This window comes from Somniosus microcephalus, chromosome 13 (assembly GCF_052327205.1).
Source record: "Somniosus microcephalus isolate GS21.2 chromosome 13, FLI_Smic_1.0, whole genome shotgun sequence".
NCBI classification, from domain to species: domain Eukaryota; kingdom Metazoa; phylum Chordata; class Chondrichthyes; order Squaliformes; family Somniosidae; genus Somniosus; species Somniosus microcephalus.
The window spans coordinates 49,982,310-50,004,822 of NC_140999.1; the positions used below are offsets into that span (position 1 = coordinate 49,982,310).

At 49.8% G+C, this 22,513-nt stretch overlaps 1 protein-coding gene across 2 annotated transcripts in view; it reads right to left on the reverse strand.

Moving 5' to 3' along the window:
- The window catches only part of shdb (Src homology 2 domain containing transforming protein D, b), a 438,631-nt gene that overhangs the window by 143,740 nt on the left and 272,378 nt on the right, over positions 1 to 22,513 (reverse strand). For both annotated transcript variants that reach the window (XM_086004909.1, XM_086004910.1), the window contains one exon: positions 10,399 to 10,518. In XM_086004909.1, the coding sequence (XP_085861035.1) occupies positions 10,399 to 10,518 (120 nt within the window). The remainder of the gene's footprint in view (positions 1 to 10,398; positions 10,519 to 22,513) is intronic.

The window sequence follows — 22,513 nt, forward strand, 5'->3', positions numbered from 1 at the left end:
TGACCAATGTTTCCTCCAAGGTGCGCGGCCGCGCATCAATCGCGAGGTCCCGCACAGGCCGCTCACCAGCTGCTGCCGCCGGAAGAGATACCACGCATGTGAGACTCTGCAGCAAATTTAAAGGGCCCGCGCAGAAAACAAAATTAGAGGGAACACATTGCTGCTGTCCTGTTGTATAAAGGCATCATCTCAGTCAGCAGTGTCAGCTTGGCTCAGTTTGCAGTTCTCTTGTCTCAGATTCAGAAGGTTGTGGGTTCCAGCTCCACTCCAGAGACTCGAGCGCATAATCTAGGCTGACACCTCTGTGCAGTGCTGAGGGAGCGCTGCACTGTCAGAGGTGCCGTCTTTTGGATAAGATGTTAGACCAAGGCTACCCTTACCTGTTCAAGTGGATATAAGAGATCCTATTGCGCTATATGAGTGTGTTTAAGTGGGGTATAAATACAAGCTTTTTATTTAATACACAGGTAAGTCTTTCATCCTGTCAGTCTGCACTAAATTTCAACTCAGGTCCCACAGGGGAAAGGTCCATGTCCGACCCACTGCCCATCCAGCTCCACCCCACCAAACCCTTGTGTCATGAAAATGACACAGTATTGCTGTTAATAAACAGATGGGCAAGTGATGAAAGAGTTGTCTATACCACTTCATTCTTAATAGATTTGTCTTGACTGCAATGGCTCACAGCAGTACAGCCAGGAATGTACGATGGATTTTTGTTCCATCTACTCATCTATCTTCATACAATCTGAAGAATAAAAATATAGATAACAGCGAAGCAGCCACTGCAACAGGACTGAGCTCCTACATGCCTAACTGAAAACCACTTTTAATTTAATTTAAATCAATACAGCGCAAAAGGGTAGACAGCAAGCTGGAATTAAAAAACAACTTGGTCTGGAAATTCTGCTTTGGGGTGGTATTCAGGCAGAGTTGTGGTGGGCAGGGTGGGGGTTCGGAATGTGGGGCGGAACTCGGATCCTCCGGCTCTCTGCGGCATGTCACTTAGCTTACAAATTCTAACCTGGGGTCGGGGTTGGGTTACCAACTCTGGTTGGACGTACTCCTGGAGCTTTCATCACCTGACCTCCTCTCCCACTGTCCTGCCCAGTCAAACAGCCTTTCTTTGCCAGCTCTAATATTTTTATAAATAATACATAGAAGTATCCAAAGAAGCTCCATGATTTTTCTCCCGGGTGGCTCGCAGAGGTGTCCTGAGGATTAATCTTCAATTCCTGGAGACTCCAGGGCAATCCTGGAGGGTTGGCAACTCGAGGTCGAGCAGGGATGGGGTGGGGATTAAGTGTCTGCATTTTCCGCCTGCTTCACTTATGTCCCAGTAGTACTTTGGACGCAGGTCAGGGGATGTTCCTGGGTCTACACCATTCTTCCATCCAGCAGATCCCACACCGTCCAAGTACAGGCCTGGGTTCTGTTGCAGGCCTACAAAATGTGCTGGCCAGATCTTCCTGCGGGGCAAGAAATACTTACTGACATCCGCCTTTGGCAGACAAGCTCATAGGGCTTCCCCTCTCAGAGTGGCCAGGTGCTGCTCCAAGATTCCGGCGCCACAATGGGCATCTCTGTTGTGCCTCGACAGGGGCGGACTGGCTATATGGGAAATTGGGAAAATTCCCGAGTGCTCCTGGGAATGGTTCCCTTTTATTTCTATTCATTCATGGGATGTGGGTGTCGCTGGCAAGGCCAGCATTTATTGCCCATCCCTAATTGCCCTTGAGAAGGTGGTGGTGAGCCGCCTTCTTGAACCGCTGCAGTCCATATGGTGAAGGTACTCCCACAGTGCTGTTAGGGAGGGAGTTCCAGGATTTTGACCCAGCAACGATGAAGGAACAGCGATATACTTCCAAGTCATGATGGTGTGTGACTTGGAGGGGAACTTCTAGGTCCATCTAGGTGGTAGAGGTCGCGGGTTTGGGAGGTGCTGCCGAAGAAGCCTTGGCGAGTTGCTGCAGTGCATCTTGTAGATGGTACACACTGCAGCCACGGTACGCTGGTGATGGAGGGAGTGAATATTTAAGGTGGTGGATGGGGTGCCAATCAAGCGGGCTGCTTTGTCGAGCTTCTTGAGTGTTGTTGGAGCTGCACTCATCCAGGCAAGTGGAGAGTATTCCATCACACTCCTGACTTGTGCCTGTAGATGGTGGAAAGGCTTTGGGGAGCCTTTGGCTATATTATCATCCCTCTCCTTTACCTGCGAGAATTCCGCTACCTTTTAGGGGAGGCCTAACCGCTCGTACCTCTAGAGTCGTGGGTCGCCCGTCCCAATTGTTCGAACGACCCCATCCCTGTGATTTCGGATGGGATCCTGGTGAGGCTGTAGTGGTGGACAGCTGTGCTGCTCTGCCGCACTTCGATCACTGAGTGGGTTTGCGGAGGGTCGCACCTCTGGTTTTCAGTAAAATGCCTTATTTGCAGAATCACTGTCAAATTGGGACTGAGGGTATGGAATGTTTTTATAAAATGTTCACTTCATATTGGATCACTTTCCAACACTGAATCTAAATGAACCAGTCCACAAGACTTGCTAACTGCTAACTCTAAATGGACCAGTCGATGGCGTTCACCACATGTTAACTCTAAATGGACCAGTCCAAACCATCTCTCAGCGCCAGTACAGTACTAACACTATGTACACAAACAGTAAGAATTTTTTTAATAAATGGGGTGAGGTACTGACTAAATCCAATCTATTATTCAGTTTTTCTCCATATAAAATGGGATTTGAGCATTTGGAAGAGAAAGCTTTTCCATTTTATTTTATCCGATATTGCTTCCTTTTCTCACACCATTATTATCTGTCATTTAACCATCTCCTGTCCGACACCTAATCATTCTATTTTTTTTCTCCCCGCCACATTTGCCTGGATCCGTTCCTCACTATAAGCTGTTCTTCTGTAACCTCTCCTGCTTCTGACAAAACGTCATCAACCTGAAACGTTAACCCTACTTTCCTCTCTCCACAGATGCTGCCTGACCTGCTGAGTGTTTCCAGCATATCCTGCTTTTATTTTATAGGGATGGTTCTGACTCTGTGCTCTTCGCAAAGAGCCTCATCCACCTGTACCTTATCTTGGCAATTTGGGTGCACTCGGCACAATTTTCTGACTATTTATTTAAGTGGTTGGCAAATCGTGCTGGGTTTCTGATGTGTGCTGCTGGTGGATGAGGCTCTCATCCGGGAGTGCAAAGTCCAAAAATTAACTTGAGTGCCAAATGTCATTTTTTTAAAATTTAAAACACTTTAACAATCGGATGAAAAAATCCAGAATCCCAAATTAAAAAAAAGAATTGGATGAATTTTATGCTCGACGAGATGAGCTGTGTCAATGATTGGGGACTTTGTTACTCAGTTTCCAAATCCTCTCAATCCCAGGTCAGGTACAGTGGGGGGGGGGGGGGGGGGGTTAGACACAAAGTAAAGCTCCCATCTCACTGCCTTTAAATTTCCTGTTGCAGGAGTGTTTCCCCGACCCCCCTGCTCCGTGGCATCATTCAAAGTGGGAGCTGATGTGATGCCATGCCTGTGAGGCCTCTCAAGATGTGAGTTTAGAAAACACTTGCGAGTGCCGATAGCGGCTGGAGGATTTGGGGTTCTGCCTGGCCTGGAGCCGCAGATGCGATGTTGGGTCGAGACTCGCGCCGTATCTGCCAAGGTGCCGTAGCGGCCGAGGTGTGCCTGGTGCGGTTAGTCCGTGGAGGAGCCGCTCCTAACCCTGAAGTGGTCCTGCATCCCAACAAGGCCCGGTTCTGGCGGCTTCGGGCTGGGGCTGCTCATGTGCCCAGATTGCCTGGTGCCGGGGTCACATACACTAAAGGAGTGGCAGATTCAGCCTTTGGCTCGCTACATGCCCATACTTTACTGGGTGTACTCCAGTACAAGAGTGATATTGGTGAAACATGTAACCGGATTGTAAACAGGATCAATGTGTGGTAAAAGCTCAGTAACAGGCAGTAGAGGTGAGCATGGCTTACTTTATACTGTGCTGAAGTCACCAGTAATCTGCTCACCTACAGGCGGAGCTGGAGTCTGGGCCGCTGTTACAGAGACATATCGTTGTCAAAGGGCTGTGTCCAAATACATTACTGGTGCCTCAGTCACTCTAATGCTTCAAAACTACTCATCAGATCAAGTCAGGGAGCCGGATGTTCTTGTACGGAAGTCCCCCTGATGTGATGACAGAGAGTCCTACTTTGTCCACCCTCCCGGATTGTCAGGGAGTCTCCCGGGATGAAGCATGAATCTCCCAGGCACTGCTGATAGCAAACCCGGGAGTAAAGTAGAGCTCGGGCTTCGCATTTGCAGTTCGCAGTTGTGGTTTGGGCCTGTGTACCTGTGGTCACATGTGGCCTCCTGGTTCTTGGAACGTCTTGATGTGCCTCAATAATTCCGAGACTCGAAGTTAGCAGAACAAAAACAAGGCTTTTATTAACTTAGAAAGTAACACGTAAGAGAGAGAGATGTCTTCCTTCTGGAGACTGAGGCCAGACTGAAGGTAGCTTACAAACGGGGCCAGGTATGGGCGGAGCCCTACACACAGCACATTCCAGCACATTCCAGTACACAATACAATGAGGTCTGGGGGAAGGGAAATGACACTGAAACCGACCTCAGTCACAGGCAGTGGTGAATGGAATATTTCATCACATTCACCCCTTCTATAGATTTAGTCTGTTCGGGGGTTTGATAGTCCTCTGCGACCGACGTGGCTGTTGCGGTGCCGCGGGTGTCGGCTGGGTGTCCCCGGTAGCCTCCTGGGTCTCTGCCGGGGGTGCCGCCAGGGTTGTTGGAGGGGTAGTTGGTGGGGGTGCCGTTGGTCGGTGTTCTTCCGGGGGTGATGAAAGAGTAGTGGGTGGGTAAGAGTTGCTGTGATCGTCGTTGCCGCTATTGCCATGGTTGTTGTCGATGCCGGCTGGGGCGACGTCTTTTATGGACACGGTGTCCCCCCTTCCGTCGGCGTGCCGGACATATGCGTATTGGGGGTTGGCGTGGAGTAGGTGTACTGGCTCCACGAGAGGGTCCGTCTTGTGGCCCCTCACATGCCTTCGCACGAGTACCGGACCTGGGGTGGAGAGCCATGACGGCATGGATACGCCTGAGGTGGATTTCCGGGGAAAGACAAACATTCGTTCATGAGGCGTGGTATTAGTGGCCGTACACAATAGCGACCGTATCGAATGGAGCACATCCGAGAGGACTTCCTGCCAGCGGGAGATAGGGAGGCCCTTGGTCCTTAGAGCTAGAGTGACTGCTTTCCATACTGTCCCGTTCTCTCGCTCCACTTGGCCGTTACCCCGGGGGTTGTAGCTGGTGGTACGGCTTGTGGGGATCCCCTTGGACAGCATGTACTGGCGTAGCTCTTCACTCATGAAGGACGCCCCCCTATCCGTATGGATGTAGCTCGGCATACCGAACAGGCAGAACAGGCTGTTGAGGCATTTAATGACCGTGGCGCTGGTCATGTCTGGGCAGGGGAAGGCGAATGGGAACCGGGAGTATTCATCCACAATGTTCAGGAAGTAAACATTGCGGTCGACGGACAGGAGGGGGCCCTTGAAATCTAAGCTGAGCCGCTCAAAGGGCCGTGTAGCTTTGATTAAGTAGGCTCTATCTGGGCGGTAGAACCGAGGCTTGCACTCAGCGCAAGTGCGGCAGTTCCTGGTCAGGGACCGAACTTCCTCAATCGAGTAGGGTAAGTTACGGGACTTTATGAAGTGGAACAGCCGCGTGACCCCTGGGTGGCAGAGGTCGTTGTGGAGGGTCTGTAGCCGATCCCCGGTGGTGCTGGCACACATCCCTCGTGAGAGGGCGTCAGGGGATTCGTTAAGGGCCCCTGGCCGGTAAATGATGTCGTACTCGAAGGTGGAGAGCTCGATCCGCCACCTAAGAATCTTATCATTTTTAATCTTCCCCCTCTGTTTATTATTGAACATAAACGCTACCGACCGCTGGTCGGTAAGTAGGGTGAAGCGTTTGCCGGCTAGGTAGTGGCGCCAGTGGCGCACTGCCTCCATGATGGCTTGGGCCTCCTTTTCCACGGAGGAGTGTCTGATCTCGGGCCCTTGGAGGGTCCTCGAGAAGAAAGCTACGGGCCGCCCCGCCTGGTTGAGGGTGGCCGCCAAGGCGAAGTCAGACACATCACTTTCCACTTGAAATGGAGTGTTCTCGTCCACTGCCTGTAGCGTGGCCCGCTCAATATCCTGCTTAATGCTTTTGAAGGCGGCGTGGGCCTCAGCAGAGAGCGGGAAAGAGGATGCTTTCAAGAGGGGGCGGGCTTTGTCGGAGTAGTTGGGGACCCATTGGGAATAATAAGAAAATAACCCCAGGCACCTTTTCAGGGCTTTGGGAGTGTTGGGCAGGGGCAGCTCCCGTAGGGGACGCAATCGGTCGGGGTCTGGCCCGATTTCCCCATTCTCCACCACGCTGCCTAGTATGCAGAGGCGCGTGGTGTTGTAAACGCACTTGTCCTCGTTGTAGGTGAGGTTGAGTTTTTGTGCGGTTTTCAGGAACCTCTCGAGGTTCGAGTCGTGATCCTGCTGGTTGTGACCGCAGATGGTGACGTTGTCGAGGTAGGGGAAGGTTGCCTGCAAGTGGTGGTCATCGACCATGCGGTCCATCTCCCTCTGGAAGACCGAGACCCCATTCGTCACCCCAAAGGGGACTCTGAGGAATTGGTAGAGGCGTCCGTTCGCCTCGAAGGTGGTGTACGGGCGGTCCTCTGGTCTGATAGGGAGCTGGTGGTACGCTGACTTGAGGTCGATGGTGGAGGACACCCGGTATTGGGCGATTTGGTTCACCATTTCTGATATGCGGGGTAGCGGGTAGGCGTCTAGTAGGGTGTACCTGTTGATCGTTTGACTATAGTCGATCACCATCCGTTTCTTCTCGCTACCCCTTACCACTACCACTTGGGCGCGCCACGGGCTGTTGCTGCGTTCAATAATGCACTCTTTCAGGAGCCTGTCTACCTCGGTCGCGATAAACCGCCTGTCCTCCCAGCTGTACCTCCTGCTTTTGGTCGCTATTGGCCGGCAGTTAAGGGTAAGGTTCGCGAATAGCGAAGGCGGCTTTACCTTCAGGGTAGCCAGACCGCACACTGTGAGGGGCGGCTGGGACCCACCGTACTTGAGCGTGATGCTTTGGTGGTTGCACTGGAAATCCAGGCCCAAGATCACGCTCGCACATAGGTTCTTCATGATTAATACTTTAAAATTATCATATACAGTTCCGTTAACGCACAATTGTACCGTGCAGTAACCCAGAATGGTCGATGTCTGGGTTTTATCGGCCGTAGAGATGGTGCCCTGAGTAGGGACCACCTTTAGGGAGAGTTGTTGTGCCAGTTCTGGGTGGATAAAGCTCTCCGTGCTTCCACTGTCAATTAAGCATTTAACCCGGCACCCGTTTACCTCGATGTCCACCATTGATCTGGATAGCGGGTGCGGCCTGGTCTGGTCCACTGTGACTGATGCCACTGTAGGGCCCTGATCGATACAAGATGGCGTCCACGCTGTCTGCTCACAAGATGGCGGACCCCACGAGGTCGGGCAAGATGGCGTCCAAAATGGCCGCTCCCACGGCGCACACGCGGCGGTGGCGGGTTTTCCGGCGGTTGGTTTTCCGGCGGGGTTCCCTCTGCACACCTTCCCGAAGTGCCCCTTCTTACCGCACTTAAAGCAGGTGGTGCCTTTCACCGGGCACAGGTTTCTGGTGTGCTTTGGCTGCCCGCAGAAGTAGCAGTTGGGTCCCTGGCGCGTCGCGGCTGTCGTAGGGCTTCTGGGGGGAGAGCGGGGCCCAGCCGGTGTCGGGCTGTCAGGCGGGGAAGATGCCTTCCAAGATGGCGGCACCCTCGGTGCACACGTGGCGGCGTGGACGGCGCGGGCTGAAGAGTAGGCGTCCGAGTTTCTCTGGGCCACATCCAGGGATCGCGCGGTGTCCGCAGCCTGTTTCAGGTCCAACCCCGTTTTTTCCAGCAGTCTTTGCCGGATGTAAGTGGAGCTGAGGCCTGTGATGAGGGCATCGCGAACAAGCTCGTCAGTGTACACTGCGGCTTTTACATCTCGGCACTTGCAGTCTTTGCCAAGCATTTTCAGGGTGCTTAGGAACTCCTCCACCGATTCCCCAGGTCGCTGTGCGCGGGTAGCGAGCAGGTGCCTAGCATACACCTCATTCGTAGGCTGCTGGTAATGCGCCTTTAAGATGTCGCAGGCGGCCAGGTACGACTCGGCGTCTTGGATGAGGGGGTAAACCCGGTGGCTTACCCAATTCTGCAGAATTCCGAGTCTCATCCTCGCAGCGTCCGTAGCGTCTTTGACGGCTGCGGAATTGTCCAGGAAGAATTCCATACACTCAAACCAGTGTCCGAAGCGTGCTGATGCGTCCGGAGCATGTTGATCCAAATCCAAACGTTCGGGTTTCAGGAGTTGATCCGTAGTGTTGAAAAATAAGTTAATAAAATTGATGTGCCTCAATAATTCCGAGACTCGAAGTTAGCAGAACAAAAACAAGGCTTTTATTAACTTAGAAAGTAACACGCAAGAGAGAGATGTCTTCCTTCTGGAGACTGAGGCTAGACTGAAGCTAGCTTACAAACGGGGCCAGGTATGGGCGGAGCCCTACACACAGCACATTCCAGCACATTCCAGTATACAATACAGCACATTCCAGTACACAATACAATGAGGTCTGGGGGAAGGGAAATGACACTGAAACCGATCTCAGTCACAGGCAGTGGTGAATGGAATATTTCATCACACGTCTCGCATGACAGCTGCTGACGTGAAACCACGAGCAAGATGCTCAACTACAGGGAGCTTTATAAGGTAAAGGCAGTAACGTTTGCAGGCGTCACTTGATAAAACGTGACTGATCAAACCTCTAGGAGTTCCAAGCAGTGTTGGCAATAGTAGTTGTCAGGCTATCCAACTATAGTGGTCCATGACAACCAGGCCCAACCCTTTCCTCATCTAGCATCTATGCACACTCCCCAGCCCCTTCCAGCAGGAGTCACTGGCTAACTTTTTAGATAGATGATTTAACTGATAGAATCGCGATTGATGTGATTTTACTGCAATGACAACAATTAAGGAACACTGCTCATTTAAACAGGACAAAACAAGGGCCTACGTTAAAGCAGTGCAGCAAGAAAAAGAAATATTATTTCGATGTTGGCAACTGTGTGATAAGGCAGACAAGTGCAAAAGGGCTGCTGTGTACAAAGCATTTCAGCAAGTTCAGGTACCTAATTTAATCCACAGACTCACAAAGGGGGCTGTTGCTGACAGTTACTGTAATTACCGATTCGGATTGCCATTTTATCCTTATTCAATGTCTAACAGGCCACTCTTAATTTGCCAATAACCCATTTATAATGGAACGGAGACGTGCTGATTACACCGCTGCTATGAGCAACCACGTTGATCTCCTTATCAGATGAGAACATGCATTACATGTCAGAAAGGGCATCCGTTTTGTTAGCAGTTGCCACAGCAACGCGGATAGCAGGGCTCCTCACAGTTCTAAGACAGGCTGTCATGTGTGTCAGAATATCGGGCTGAGCTGATCAGGGAGATGACAGGTTTGCAACCAGCGAAGCGGAAACATAAAAGAGCTGGGGGTCACCCAGGGAATCCAAAATAGAAACTCTGCCTTCTCTTGGAGTGGTGCGTACAGAAACATCCAGTGTCTTTGTGCTGCTGTGCAATCTCAGCCAGACAGACATGGTGCCATCAACCGACTTCACAGTGAAATTCTTGTCTAAGTTGAAACGGTGCAAAATTTTGTACAAATCTAATCAGGTGGCAAAGGAATGCCAGACCGAGAAAGCAACAACTCCAGGACTGCGCCAGATCACTCGGAGAGCAGCGGGGAGCAGAGGGAATGGGAGGTGAGGAGAGAAGAGGATGAGAGGAGTGCAAAGAGAAGAGAGGAGAGGAAAGAAGAGAGGGAATGGGTGGGGAGGAAAGGCGAGGAGGGGAGAGAAGAGGAAAGAAGTGGAGGGGAAAGCAGAGGAGTGGGAATGGGAGGGAAGGAGAGAATTGGATGGGAGAGCAAAGAGAAGAGAGGGGAGATGGAATGGGAGGGGGAGGGAGAAGAGGATGAGAGGAGGGCAAAGAGGAAAAGAGAAGAGGTAACGGGAGGGGAGGAGGAGTTGGGTGAGGGGAGAGAAGAGGAAAGAAGGGGAGGGGAGAAGGGGAGGGGAGAGGAGAGGAGAGGACAGAGAAAAGGGAAAGAGGCAGAGAACTCTCTCCTGGTATGACACAGAACATGAGTTACTTAACCTGATTTCTTCCTGAACCAGAAAAACAAACACAAACAGTTGCTCTGAGAAGACGCATTTTGTGAAGCCCCTCCCCCAAAGGCGGTACATCAGGGCTTACCTCAGTGACAGGGAGTAGTCGTTCCGGCTGGTCTCACTGTTCCGCACCAGGTAGCTGCACTCCTTACACAACATTAGCAAATTCTCAGCATCTGCTCGGCTGATGGCTCCGTGGTACCACCTGACAGAGAGAAAGGGAAAGAAAGAGATTGAGATTGAGAAGAGCAAGAGAGAGTGAGTGTGAAAGAGAGAGCTAGAGCATGGTAGGGTGAGATAGGATGTGAGAAGAACAAGGAAGTGGGTGTGAGAGTAGGAGCAGGAGCATGATGAAGGATGAGAGCGAGATGATGAATGCAGTAGAGTGAGCGACAGCATAATAGAGTGTGAGAGAGAGTGAGTTTCAGACAGTGAATGTAGTTTCTCCTTCTTTCTTTTGCAGACAAGATGCCAAAAAGCTGCAAAAACAAGGCCATCATTCAACTGCCCTTTCAGGTGGATGTAAAAGATTCCATGGGAATTCTTCCTGTGTCCTGGACAACATTTATCCCTCAACCAACATCATTAAAAACAAATTATTTGGTCATTTATCTCAGCCATTTGTGGAACCTTGCTGTGCACAAATTGACTGTCGAGTTCCCTACATTGTAACAGTGACTACACTTCAAAATCACATTACTGGTTGTGAAGTGCTTTGGGATGTACTGAGGTTGTGAAAGGCACTATATAAATCCATACTTTACCCGATGTACTCGAGTACAAGAGTGATATTGGTGAAACATGTAAACGGATTGTAAACAGAATCAATGTGTGGTAAAAGCTCAGTAACAGGCAGGGGCAGTGGGCATGACTTACTTTATACTGTGCTGAAATCACCAGTAATCCGCTCACCTACAGATGGAGCTGGAGTCTGGGCCGCCGTTAGAGATATATTGTCAAAGGGCTGTGTCCAAATACATTACTGGTGCCTCAGTCACTCTTATGCTTCAAAACTACTCATCAGATCAAGTCAGGGAGCCGGATGCTCTTGTGCGGAAGTCCCCCTGATGTGACGAACCATTATTTTGCCTTAAAGGTGCAGCCTATCTACAAGTCAATACGGTAACACAGCTTCCAAAAGACGGGATCGAATACATCTGTTAGGAGGTTCTAAATATATTCTGCATGCAAGATCTCCTTAATTAGCAAATCAGTCAGAAGCAGCTAACAGTGATTAATGAACCTGTCTGTACTTCTGGGTCTTCAGCACGATACAAAGAACCAAATTAATTAGCCGACATCTTCCTAGGATGAAGAGACGGCGATCGAGGTGATTACTGCCTGAAGGTCGTGACCTTGATTTTAAATTCTGATGATGCAATTTCGACTGCAAATTCCATTGCTCCATGCTGGTGCCCAGGCTCTGTTCACCTCGGTGACTATTTTGTGTCCTTCCCTACGTGTAAACACGGACTGGGCAAGGACTAAAATGTTTGTGTTCCGTTATTTCTTAAAGTGGTTACTATGCGAGTTGCCCCTGCCCCTGTGTAACAGGAATCAATGATTAGTTTGTTGATATTGATGGGAGTGCAGGGGCCAATAAAATGGTCCGGCTGTAGTTGCCCCCCACGGCCACTGATCTTGGAGCACTGTGTGCACCTGCAGTGCTCTAAACTGACCTTTCACCCTACTGCAAGGTCAGTTCATCAACTGATTATCGCGCGTGGGTGGGTCAGGATTCAGGAGGTGGGCTGTCTGGTGCCTACAGCTCTTAAAGGGCTGCTGGCTGATTAAAAGTGCACTGCAGCTGAGAGGTAGAAATAGCTGCAGCAAGGCCCATTTTTAACGTACAACTCAGGTCGTCCTGCTGCAGGAGGTGTTGACCAGAAGGGTAGTCCTTTTGTTGTTGTTGTGTAGAGCAGAGTGAGACCAGTGGCGATACAGGTGATAGAAAGGGTTAGTGCTGTCACACCTGTCCAGAGACCGCGACAGCAGGTGCGCAAGGTGTAATGATATCAGCAAATAGTGATGTTATTTGCCGGTTCGATTATGATGCCTTAATAGCATGTTTGCATGTATTGATTGCTTATGCCTGACCAGCAGAGGTCATGTGAGAGACAAGCAGTTTGGTTTAGTTTCAGTTTCGTTCTAGATGCATCACAAGCATCGTGTCTCCTGTAAAAGCTGTATAAAAGAGTTGAACAAGCTTTAGATTAAAAGTCATTCTCTTTCATAAATGTCTCGTCATTGAACCCACAAAGAAATTAATACACAAGGGAGTTACGGGTTTCTGAAAGGTGAGTGTTACCGCAAGTTAGCACATTTTACAATGTTACCTTACAATGCATGCTTGCTATAGCATCAGAGAGGGAGAATGACCAGCATTCAGCCAACGACTCATTTACTTCCCAATGCACGGGCTACCCATGTTTTTGTTGCCCCCTCTTGCTGTGCTGCCATGTCCATGTGTTTACTGTGTTACCCGTGAGGTGTGACAAGTTCTAAACCACACACGTCACCAACACAAGCCAGCTGCATGCTGCATGTTCACAGACGCGTATAAAATAGGTGTTGGCTTGCACTTGTGGTTAACACAAATCTTTCATCTTCCTCAATCTAATACAGGTCCCTTTCCTATCTGTTTGCGGGAGAAGAATGCATGTAACAATTGCCAGCAACTGCAGACAGGAGAGGGCACGGCAAGCACAAGACACTTAACGCATTGTGAGGAGAGAGCTTCGCGGAATACTTGTCGGGAGGCAATTGAAAACATGGGAGTAGGGGGAGGGGAAGTCAAAGCCCACCCCCCTCCCCCCCCCACCCCCCCAACCAGCTCAGGGCTAGTACCATGCTTTGTTCTTTTTGTGTTTTTGTCACTCACTCGTTCACTCATTCATCCATTGAAATACAGACATAGTGACCTGCAGCAGCACAACACACAATATCTTGCCATGTAAGCTGTGTTTGAGTTGATGTTTCGCTGGGAGCATTGTGACATTATGTTCTTCTGATCTTATAGGTCCCCATTAAGAGGTGGTACCAGAGGGCAATGCACACTCCGCCGCACACATCTTACTGTGCCACTCGCTCTTACAAGCGTCAGCTCAGATACACCCACTCCTGGGTGGGGGGGGGGGGGTGCCGGGCGCAGGGTTATCGAGTTGCACTTGGCGAAGCGCAGAGTACCAGTGAGGAGTGATTGCAGCGGGATTAGGAGGAGCTGCAAACTGCTAGTTGGAGGGTCAGTTCAAGGGGCCAAAACTCCTGCTGAGCCAGGGGACTCGGAGCTGACAAAGCCCGTCTACAAATACAGCTTGGTAACTCGGCACCAGCAGTTCATTTGAGTGAGCAAAGCAGTTTGTGGGCATCTATGGCGGAGTTCATTAAGACATACCTGTGCAGTGTTGCATGAGCATCTGACCAACGTGCAGACCACCATGGAGAGCTTGGTCCCTCCGATGCCCTCTGCAGCGGAGCTCTCCATCGCTGAGGTCCCAGTTTAGTCATGGCTTTCTTGATGGACACTATGACTGGGGCTTTAGGGACCTTGGGCTCCAATCTTCTCCGCATTCACCGTGGGCCCCAACCAGATGAGATAGGGCTTCGACAACCTCGTAGCTGCCCAGTTGCCTGTTGCCACACTGAGAGGCTGCCTTGCAGCAGGGAGGCTGTAGGAGCTGGCACTGATTATGCTGTTGTCTTTCAGGACAAAGCCAGAACCGTTTGACCTGACTGCCCCGCTTAAACGGCTACAAGCGTGTTACATACCATACAGGCCAGGCCATACTGCGTCAATCCCTGTAACACCTGCAGTGACAGGGCTATCTATTCACCAATACAGGATGATACAAGGCCACCTGCACCCCTAGAAGCAGACACTTGGCAGCTATCCACCTCAATTTCTCCTTTCGAACCACTTGGAATAAAAACACAGGAATAGAAGAGACGCACCGTGCCTGTCACCACTGAACACACCTGCACCCTGCACTGTAAGGAATAACAAAGGTTGGGATGCCTAATACTGAAATCTGTTCTGCCAGTTCCTTTGTTATGAGGCAGATTAAGGTAGTTAGTGAGGAATGCACTGGAGGCACTGCTTCGACAATGATACTGGGCACATGTGCAGAAGGCTGTTGTACCTGCTAAGGTGGACAGGAAAGATTCCATAGTACCATGCCAAGAAGAGCGGGGAGATCTCCTGGTGAGCATGCTTCCCTCAACCAACACCGCACCGCCACAAACAGATTAACTGGCCATTCATCTCGTTGCTGTTTGTGGGATCTTGCTGTGTACAAAACGGCTGCTGTGTTTGCCTCACTCATCTGCAACTGGCTACCTTCCTTTAGTGTAAACCCACCTAGACACTAGCCCTGCGCTGGGGGTTCAGTTGTACACTAAACACCTCATGGCACGATTCAACGATCAGGGAGTCCTCCCAGTGTAGCCAACATTTCTCCCTCAAACACTACTGTTGTGTATGTACCTTTAAGAGAGAACTGCTTTTATACTGTAGTACCGGCAGTGACCACACCTGTATATAAAGCCGTAGCAGGCTTCTGTACTTTCAGTTCCAGCATACCCTCTGTTCAGCAAACACCTGTTATTACCGTTCTCCTGCAGTCCGTGTGTTATTGATACGCGGACACTACAGTGGCGACGAGCAGGTTCGAACTCACCTGCAGTACTGCATCACCTCATGGGGATCCATCCCTGAAAAGAAGCTTCTTGGAGGTCGAAGCCAGAGCAACGGGCGTCGACCGTGGGCAACCGCCCAGTGATCCATCGGAGTTCAGTGAATCGCAGGGGAAGCTGTGGAGAGCTGGGCTTGGCTCCCCAGTCAAGGTGTTCCAGCAAATCGTGCTGGTAGCAGGTAGTGCGCTGACCCTTCCGGACTGCGGCGGGCTTGAGCTCGATCGAGCGGCTCTGCAAGGGGGCCGTGCAACGTCGTCGGGAAGGAAAAGAGAGAGAGAGGGTGGAGCGCACAGGGCGCGGTCGGTGCTCAAGAGCCGGGCAGCGTTAGAGAAAATAAAAGAGGGGAAGGAAAAGAGACGCGCAGTGGACAGCGTCGAAGAAGAATAAAACGAAGGAATTTAACTAACAAAAGAGAGACGCGCCAAAGCCGTGGGGCACTGCCATTACTATTTAGATCGCTAGGAGCAGCATTGGCAGCAAGGGGAAGAAGGAAAAGCGCGGGAGGCGCCATTTTAATCCATTGGGGAAGAAGGAAAAGTGCGGGAGGCGCCATTTTAAACCACCCAAGATGCCGAAGAGTGGCAGTATCACTGCTTTCGACAACGAAATAGAAGACTGGACCACGTATGTGGAAAGAATTGAAGTGTACTGCAAGGCAAATGGGGTGGCCGATGAAAAGAAGGCGTCGGTATTATTAAATTTGATGGGCGCGAGAACGTACGGCCTATTGCGGAATTTAATTACCCCAGCTAAACCAATGGAGAAAAGCTTTGAAGAGATTTTCAATATCTTACAGGAACATCTAAACCCTACACCGCTGCTGATAGCAGAAAGATTCAAGTTCCATAAAAGAAACCAGCACAAAGATGAGAGTAATGCTGACTATCTTACGGAACTACGCAAGTTATCAAAGCACTGCCAGTTCGGAGCAGGACTGGCAGATACCTTAAGGGATAAGTTTGTCTGCGGGCTCCAGAGTGAAGGAACCCAGAAACGACTACTTTCAGAAAAGGACCTTAAGCTAGAAAAGGCTTTCAGTGTGGCAGTATCCTACGAAGCAGCAGCACGGGGAGCTGCGGAAATACAACAGAAACCGCAAGAATATAGCACCAACGAAATGGCATATGGAGCAGAAAAGTGCTATCGCTGCGGCAGAACAACCCATGACCAGAAGGACTGCTGGTTTAAGGACAAAGTATGCAGGCAATGTGGAAAAGTGGGACACATAGCACGAGTCTGCAGGTCGGGAAAGAAAACCAACACTAAAAGAACTACTAAGGAAAAGTAGAAGAAAGTAAAAAAAATGACAGACAGTAGTTCAGAAGATCAGGAGAGTGATAATGACTCCGGGAGCAGGAGACTAAGTTGTCTAAAGTTACACAACGTGATCGCAAAGGAGGATCACTGAACCATTTGGGTCACCCTCATGATAGCAGGGTCCCAAGTAAAGATGGAATTGGACACAGGATCAGCCCTAACAGTCATGAATCGACGAGACTATGAGCGGCTATTCTCACACATACCCTTGAAGGACACGTCCATTGTATTGAAGACATATACGGGGCAAAAAGTCTACCCCAGAGGAAAAATAAGGGTGCCCGTTAAATACAACGGCAAGGAAACACAGAAACTGTATCTATATATACTACAAGATGGAGGACCACCATTATTGGGATGTGAATGGATCCGAAAAATACAATTGGATTGGCATTCCATTCAGGCGCTAACTGTGGCTGACAAAAAGGATGACGACGTGACGTCACACCTGGACGACTGTCAAAAATTCTAACTGACGCAAAAGAGGTGTTCCAGCAAGGACTTGGGACTCTAAAAGGAGTAACGGCAACGATAAAAATTGAAGATAACGCAAACCCCAAATTTTTTAAGGCCAGATCAGTACCGTACGCGATCCGCCCAGCCGTCGAAGCAGAGCTGGAGAGTCTGGAGCGTTCGGGTGTGCTGTCCAAGATGGACTGGAGCAAGTGGGCTACACCCATCGTTCCTGTAATGAAGAAATCATTGAGCAGCACGCCTGGGGAGCCGAAGAAGGTTCGCATCTGTGGGGACTTCAAGGTAACTGTGAACCCAGTCCTGCACACAGTACAATATCCACTCCCGTGGATAGAAGATATTTTCACCTCACTATCTGGAGGGAAACCCTTTACGAAGATTGATCTGGCCCAAGCGTATCTACAAATGGAGGTAGAAGAAGCATCTAGAAAATATCTCACGATAAACACTCACAAAGGTCTTTACCAGTACAACCGACTGGTATTCGGGGTAGCATCAGCTCCGGCTATTTGGCAGAGGGCGATGGAACAAGTCCTGCAAGGGATCCCGGGGACCCAGTGTTATTTGGACGACATCCTGGTTACGGGCGAAAATGACAGTGAACACCTTGCCAACCTGGAGCAGGTGCTCACTAGATTACAAGAATATGGGCTACGAGCCAACCGCCCCAAATGCGAGTTTTTCAGGAAACAAATCTCGTATTGTGGCCACATGATTGATGAAGAGGGGTTACATAAGTCCCCAGACAAGATTGAGGCAGTAGTCAAGGCTCCAGCACCAGAAAATGTGTCGCAACTGAGGTCGTTCCTCGGGTTGGTGAACTACTACCATAAGTTCTTGCCAAATTTATCTACAATTCTGCACCCACTGAACGCCCTGCTGCAAACTGGAGTAACATGGAAATGGAGTGATGAGTGTAAGCGTGCCTTTCAGAAATGTAAATGCCTAATCACTTCAAAAGAAGTATTGGCCCACTACAATCCAACACTACCGATTCGGTTGGCATGTGATGCGTCTCCCTACGGCATTGGAGCGGTGCTGTCACACAAATTCCTTGACGGTTCAGAGAGGCCAATAGCCTTTGCGTCGCGCTCGTTAACCTCAGCCGAGCGTAACTATGCCCAGATTGACAGGGAGGCCCTCAGCCTGGTGTGGGGGGTGAAGAAGTTCAATCACTATCTGCACGGGCAGAAATTCACCCTACTGACTGATCACCAGCCTCTTGTCTCCATTTTTAACCCAAAGAAGGGCGTTCCGGTGATGACGGCGCAACGGCTGCAAAGATGGTCCCTTTTTCTAGGGACACATCAATACGACATAGAGTACAAGGGTACGAAACAGCATGGAAACGCTGATGGGCTGTCACGCCTGCCGTTGCCTACGGTGGAGGAAGCACCTGCAGTGGACCCTGTTGAGATATTCCATTCGACCATAGTCGAATGTCTACCTGTTACAAACTCAAGTATAGAGAAGGAAACCTGAAATGACCCGACACTCTCTCGGGTCTATGATTTGACGGTGAAGGGATGGCCAGCACATGGCGACTCACTGTTGCCAGCATTTTCGCCAAGGAGAGAACAGCTGTCAGTGTGCCGGGGGACCTTGATGTGTGGATCCCGAGTGGTAATTCCACCCAAGTTGAGAGATAGAGTGCTCAATGAGCTTCATGAGGGTCATCTGGGAGGGGTAAAAATGAAGAGCCTAGCCAGGGCGTTTGTGTGGTGGCCGGGAATCGATAAAGAAATCGAGGATATGACCAAGAGATGCACAGGATGCCAGAAAGTCCAAAACGCTCCACCACAGGCCCCGCTACACCCATGGGAGTGGACCTCATCTCCATGGCAACGGGTACACATTGATTTTGCTGGTCCATTTATGGACTCAATGTTTTTAATCGCCGTGGATGCACATTCGAAATGGCCAGAGGTCATCAAAATGTCCTCCACCACCACGGAGAAAACGATTGCAGTCCTACGGACCATCTTCGCCAGGAATGGCTTGCCAGAACAGATTTGCTCCAACAACGGACCACAGTTTGTGTCCGAGGATTTCCGGAGGTTTTTGAGGAATAATGGGGTAAAACATTACACATCTGCCCCATATCATCCAGCCACAAATGGATTGGCTGAGAGGTTTGTTCAGACCTTTAAAAAAGCAATAAAGGCGATGTATAATGACAACATACCACTACAACACAAGGTGGATAATTTCTTGTTTGCTTACCGGAATGCGACACCAAGCTCCAGCCATAATGTTCTTTAACCGAAGGTTAAGATGTCGCCTGGATTTGCTCAAACCAAACATAAGACGAGATGTTGAGGATAAGCAATTCCAGCACATCAATGAGAAGCCAACCAGGAGCTTCAAGATAGGGCAACCAGTCTTGGCCCGCGACTACCGAACAGAAAAATGGCAGCCAGGAACAATATGCACACAGCAGGGACCACTAATGTACACAGTGGACGTTGGAGAGAGCATCGTGAGACGCCATGCTGACCAGATTCTAGAGTCACAGGAACAAGTCAAACCCATACCACGAGCACGCGCACCTGGTGATGAACCCGAAGTACAGATTGCGTCTACCTCAGACTCAGTGGTATTGGAAGCTGGCGAACCAACCAATGACAATGAGCCAGAATCGACTCCGCCGCAAGAACAGGATACTCGAGAAAGGCGCTATCCAGACAGGATCAGGAAGCCTCCTCAAAGACTGAATTTATAAATGATTACTTCAGTTGATGTATATAGTACAGAGGGAATTGTAATTAGTTATTATTTAATTGTTAAATGAATGTTATGTACTGGTTATCTAAAAGGGGAGGAATTGTTGTGTATGTACCTTTAAGAGAGAACTGCTTTTATACTGTAGTACCGGCAGTGACCACACCTGTATATAAAGCCGTAGCAGGCTTCTGTACTTTCAGTTCCAGCATACCCTCTGTTCAGTAAACACCTGTTATTACCGTTCTCCTGCAGTCCATGTGTTATTGATACGCGGACACTACAACTACAGTCAAAAAACAGATGAACTGGCCATTAATCGAATTGCTGTTTGTGGCACCTTGCTGTGTGCAAAATGGCTGAAATGTTTTACCGACAACAGTCAAAGTAACTCACTGGGCGGAATGTTCCTTTTCCTGCCCCAACAGGGTTGAACAGTATTTACACCGTCATTTCCCCCGCACCGACCCTGTCATGATATCGGCCCAGTTTCCTGGGGCAGGGGTCATTAAATATTCATGGTGGGATCCCAGTAGGATTCCCACTAGAAAGAGAGAGCCCACTCATGGCCCCCAGGAAGATCCAGGTGTTGCTGCAACGAGGCGGGAAGAAAACTTAAAGGTGGCCACAAGGACTGGAAGAATTGTTTCACCGATGGCCTCAGCAAATAAGCAAATTGGAGAGAAAGAAGGTCTCTGATAGGCTGTTTCCCGGTCTACCCTGGTCCTAACATCACCATTTACCAGGTGGCCCCAGGGAGGGGCAGGCGGGGGGGGGGGGGGCGCGGAAAGGGTCGTGAACCTGAACCCGCACCCCGCTGTCATTTGCTTTGTAGGGGCTGGGGAGGGAAATTAAGGCTGGCGTGGGGGAGGTGGTGGTTAGGCCCAGCCACCTGATTTTCTCCGCTGTTCATGCTGCTATCCCGCCAGATTCGGGGCAAATAGCGGAGGCGAATCCAGGTCACTGTGTGTGAAGCACCGCGAGGTGTTTCTGAGAATAAGGCGGCGTGTAAGTGCAAGTCTTTTATAAGGAGAAGAAAGAACAGAAATACTTCTGCACCTAGTTTCAAAAAGAATCCCACGTCACATAAACCCATCAGTGTCAGTCACGTTTGAGCAAAATGCCCTCATGGTGAGAGAACGCTGTCAGGAGCGGAGACATGAGGAAAGAGAAGTTGGGGATAATTGCAAGAGTTGGGGGAGTGATTTTTTTCTGCTTGCTATTAAGCTGCTTCAACACACAATACTCTGGCAGTTGTCATCATTAAGTGGAGGCTTAGAAAGACCATCAAGATCTTCAGCCGTGCCCAGTTTTATGCTCGACTCGCTCTGCCAGATAAGCGTTGCTAAGATATCCAGGCAACAGGCACTGTGCTTTGCATGAGTGGGCTGGTTTTATAATAACGCAATCAGTTTTCATTTACATAAGTTACTCAGCGGTGGTTCCATTTACCAGGAGGGGAGTGGCAGGAGCTGTTGAGTCCAAATCTATTGGCACTTCTCCACACCATCATTAAAGGCGCGCAGTGAACATGGAACATCAGGCTTGCAAACTGGAAATTCTTCATGTGGAACAAACCCCTGAATACAGCAGCCGATAACCTCAGCTTGGCTCAGTTGCTAGCACTGTTGCCTCGCAGTCAGAACGTTGTGGGTTTGAGCCCCACTCCAAGACTCGCATACTGTCAGAGGCACTGCCTTTCAGGTGAGGCGTTAAACTGAGGTGCTGCCCTGCGGGCAGTTATAAGGGATCCCATGGCACTATTTGAAGAGGAGCCTGGGAGCTCTCCTGCCCAATGTCCCTCCCTCAACTAACACTAAAAAAACTGGATTCAGTGGCCATTCATTTCATTGCTGTTTGTGCAAAATGGCTGTTGGCATTTGCCTGCAAAACTGTAATTTTACTTCAGAGTGAGGTGTATCCTTACTTAAGAAAGGATATAAAGGTTCACCAGACTGATTCCTGGGATGGCAGGACTGTCGTATGAGGAGAGATTGGGTCGACTAGGCCTGTATTCACTAGAGTTTAGAAGAATGAGAGGGGATCTCATTGAAACGTATAAAATTCTGACAGGGCTAGACCGACTGGATGCAGGGAGGATGTTTCCCCTGGCTGGGGGGGGTCTAGAACGAGGGGTCACAGTCTCAGGATACGGAGTAGGACATTTAGGACTGAGATGAGGAGAAATTTCTTCACTCGGAGGGTGGTGAACCTGTGGAATTCTCTACCACAGAAGGCTGTGGAGGCCAAGTCACTGAATATATTTAAGAAGGAGATAGTTAGATTTCTAGACACAAAAGGCATCAAGGGGCATGGGGAGAGAGCGGGAATATGGTACTGAGATAGAGGATCAGCCATGGTCATATTGAATGGTGGAGCAGGCTCAAAGGGCCGAATGGCCTACTCCTGTTCCTATTTTTCTATGTTTCTGAGAGGGGTGATGAGCAATGTTACAGCTAGTTTTTTTTTGGGTGCGCGGCCCATTCAAATTTCCGCGCATGTGCGGTTTTTCCATTTAAAAGCCGCTGAGAGGCCTGCGCAGGACCTCCAGACCGCTGCGCAGCCTCGCAGCTTGTCAGGAACATTGGTGATGAGGTGCTGCATAATTGCAAGTCTATCTTGTCTATTCAGAGGATGAGCCCGTCCCACCTTCTTAATTTCTTTCAGGCAGTGGTAGGTGCAGGACCAGCTGATCCCAGGTTCAATCAGTGCTGAGTTCAGTCGTCTCTGAAGTGCAGCCCTACCCCAGCAGATTCAGCACCTTCAAGACAGGAAAAGAAACATCAAATCCTCAGGATGTCCCAAAGCATTTTACAGCCAAAGGATTACTTCGGAAGTGTAGTCGCTGTTGTTATGCGGGCAAATGCGGCAGCCAATTGGCAAAAAGCAAGCTCCCACAAACAGTGACTAAATATATGACCAGTTATTTGGTTTTTGATGGCGTTGATTAGGAAAAGTGTTGGCCAGGATTTCAGGAGAACGCCCCTTTTACGAGT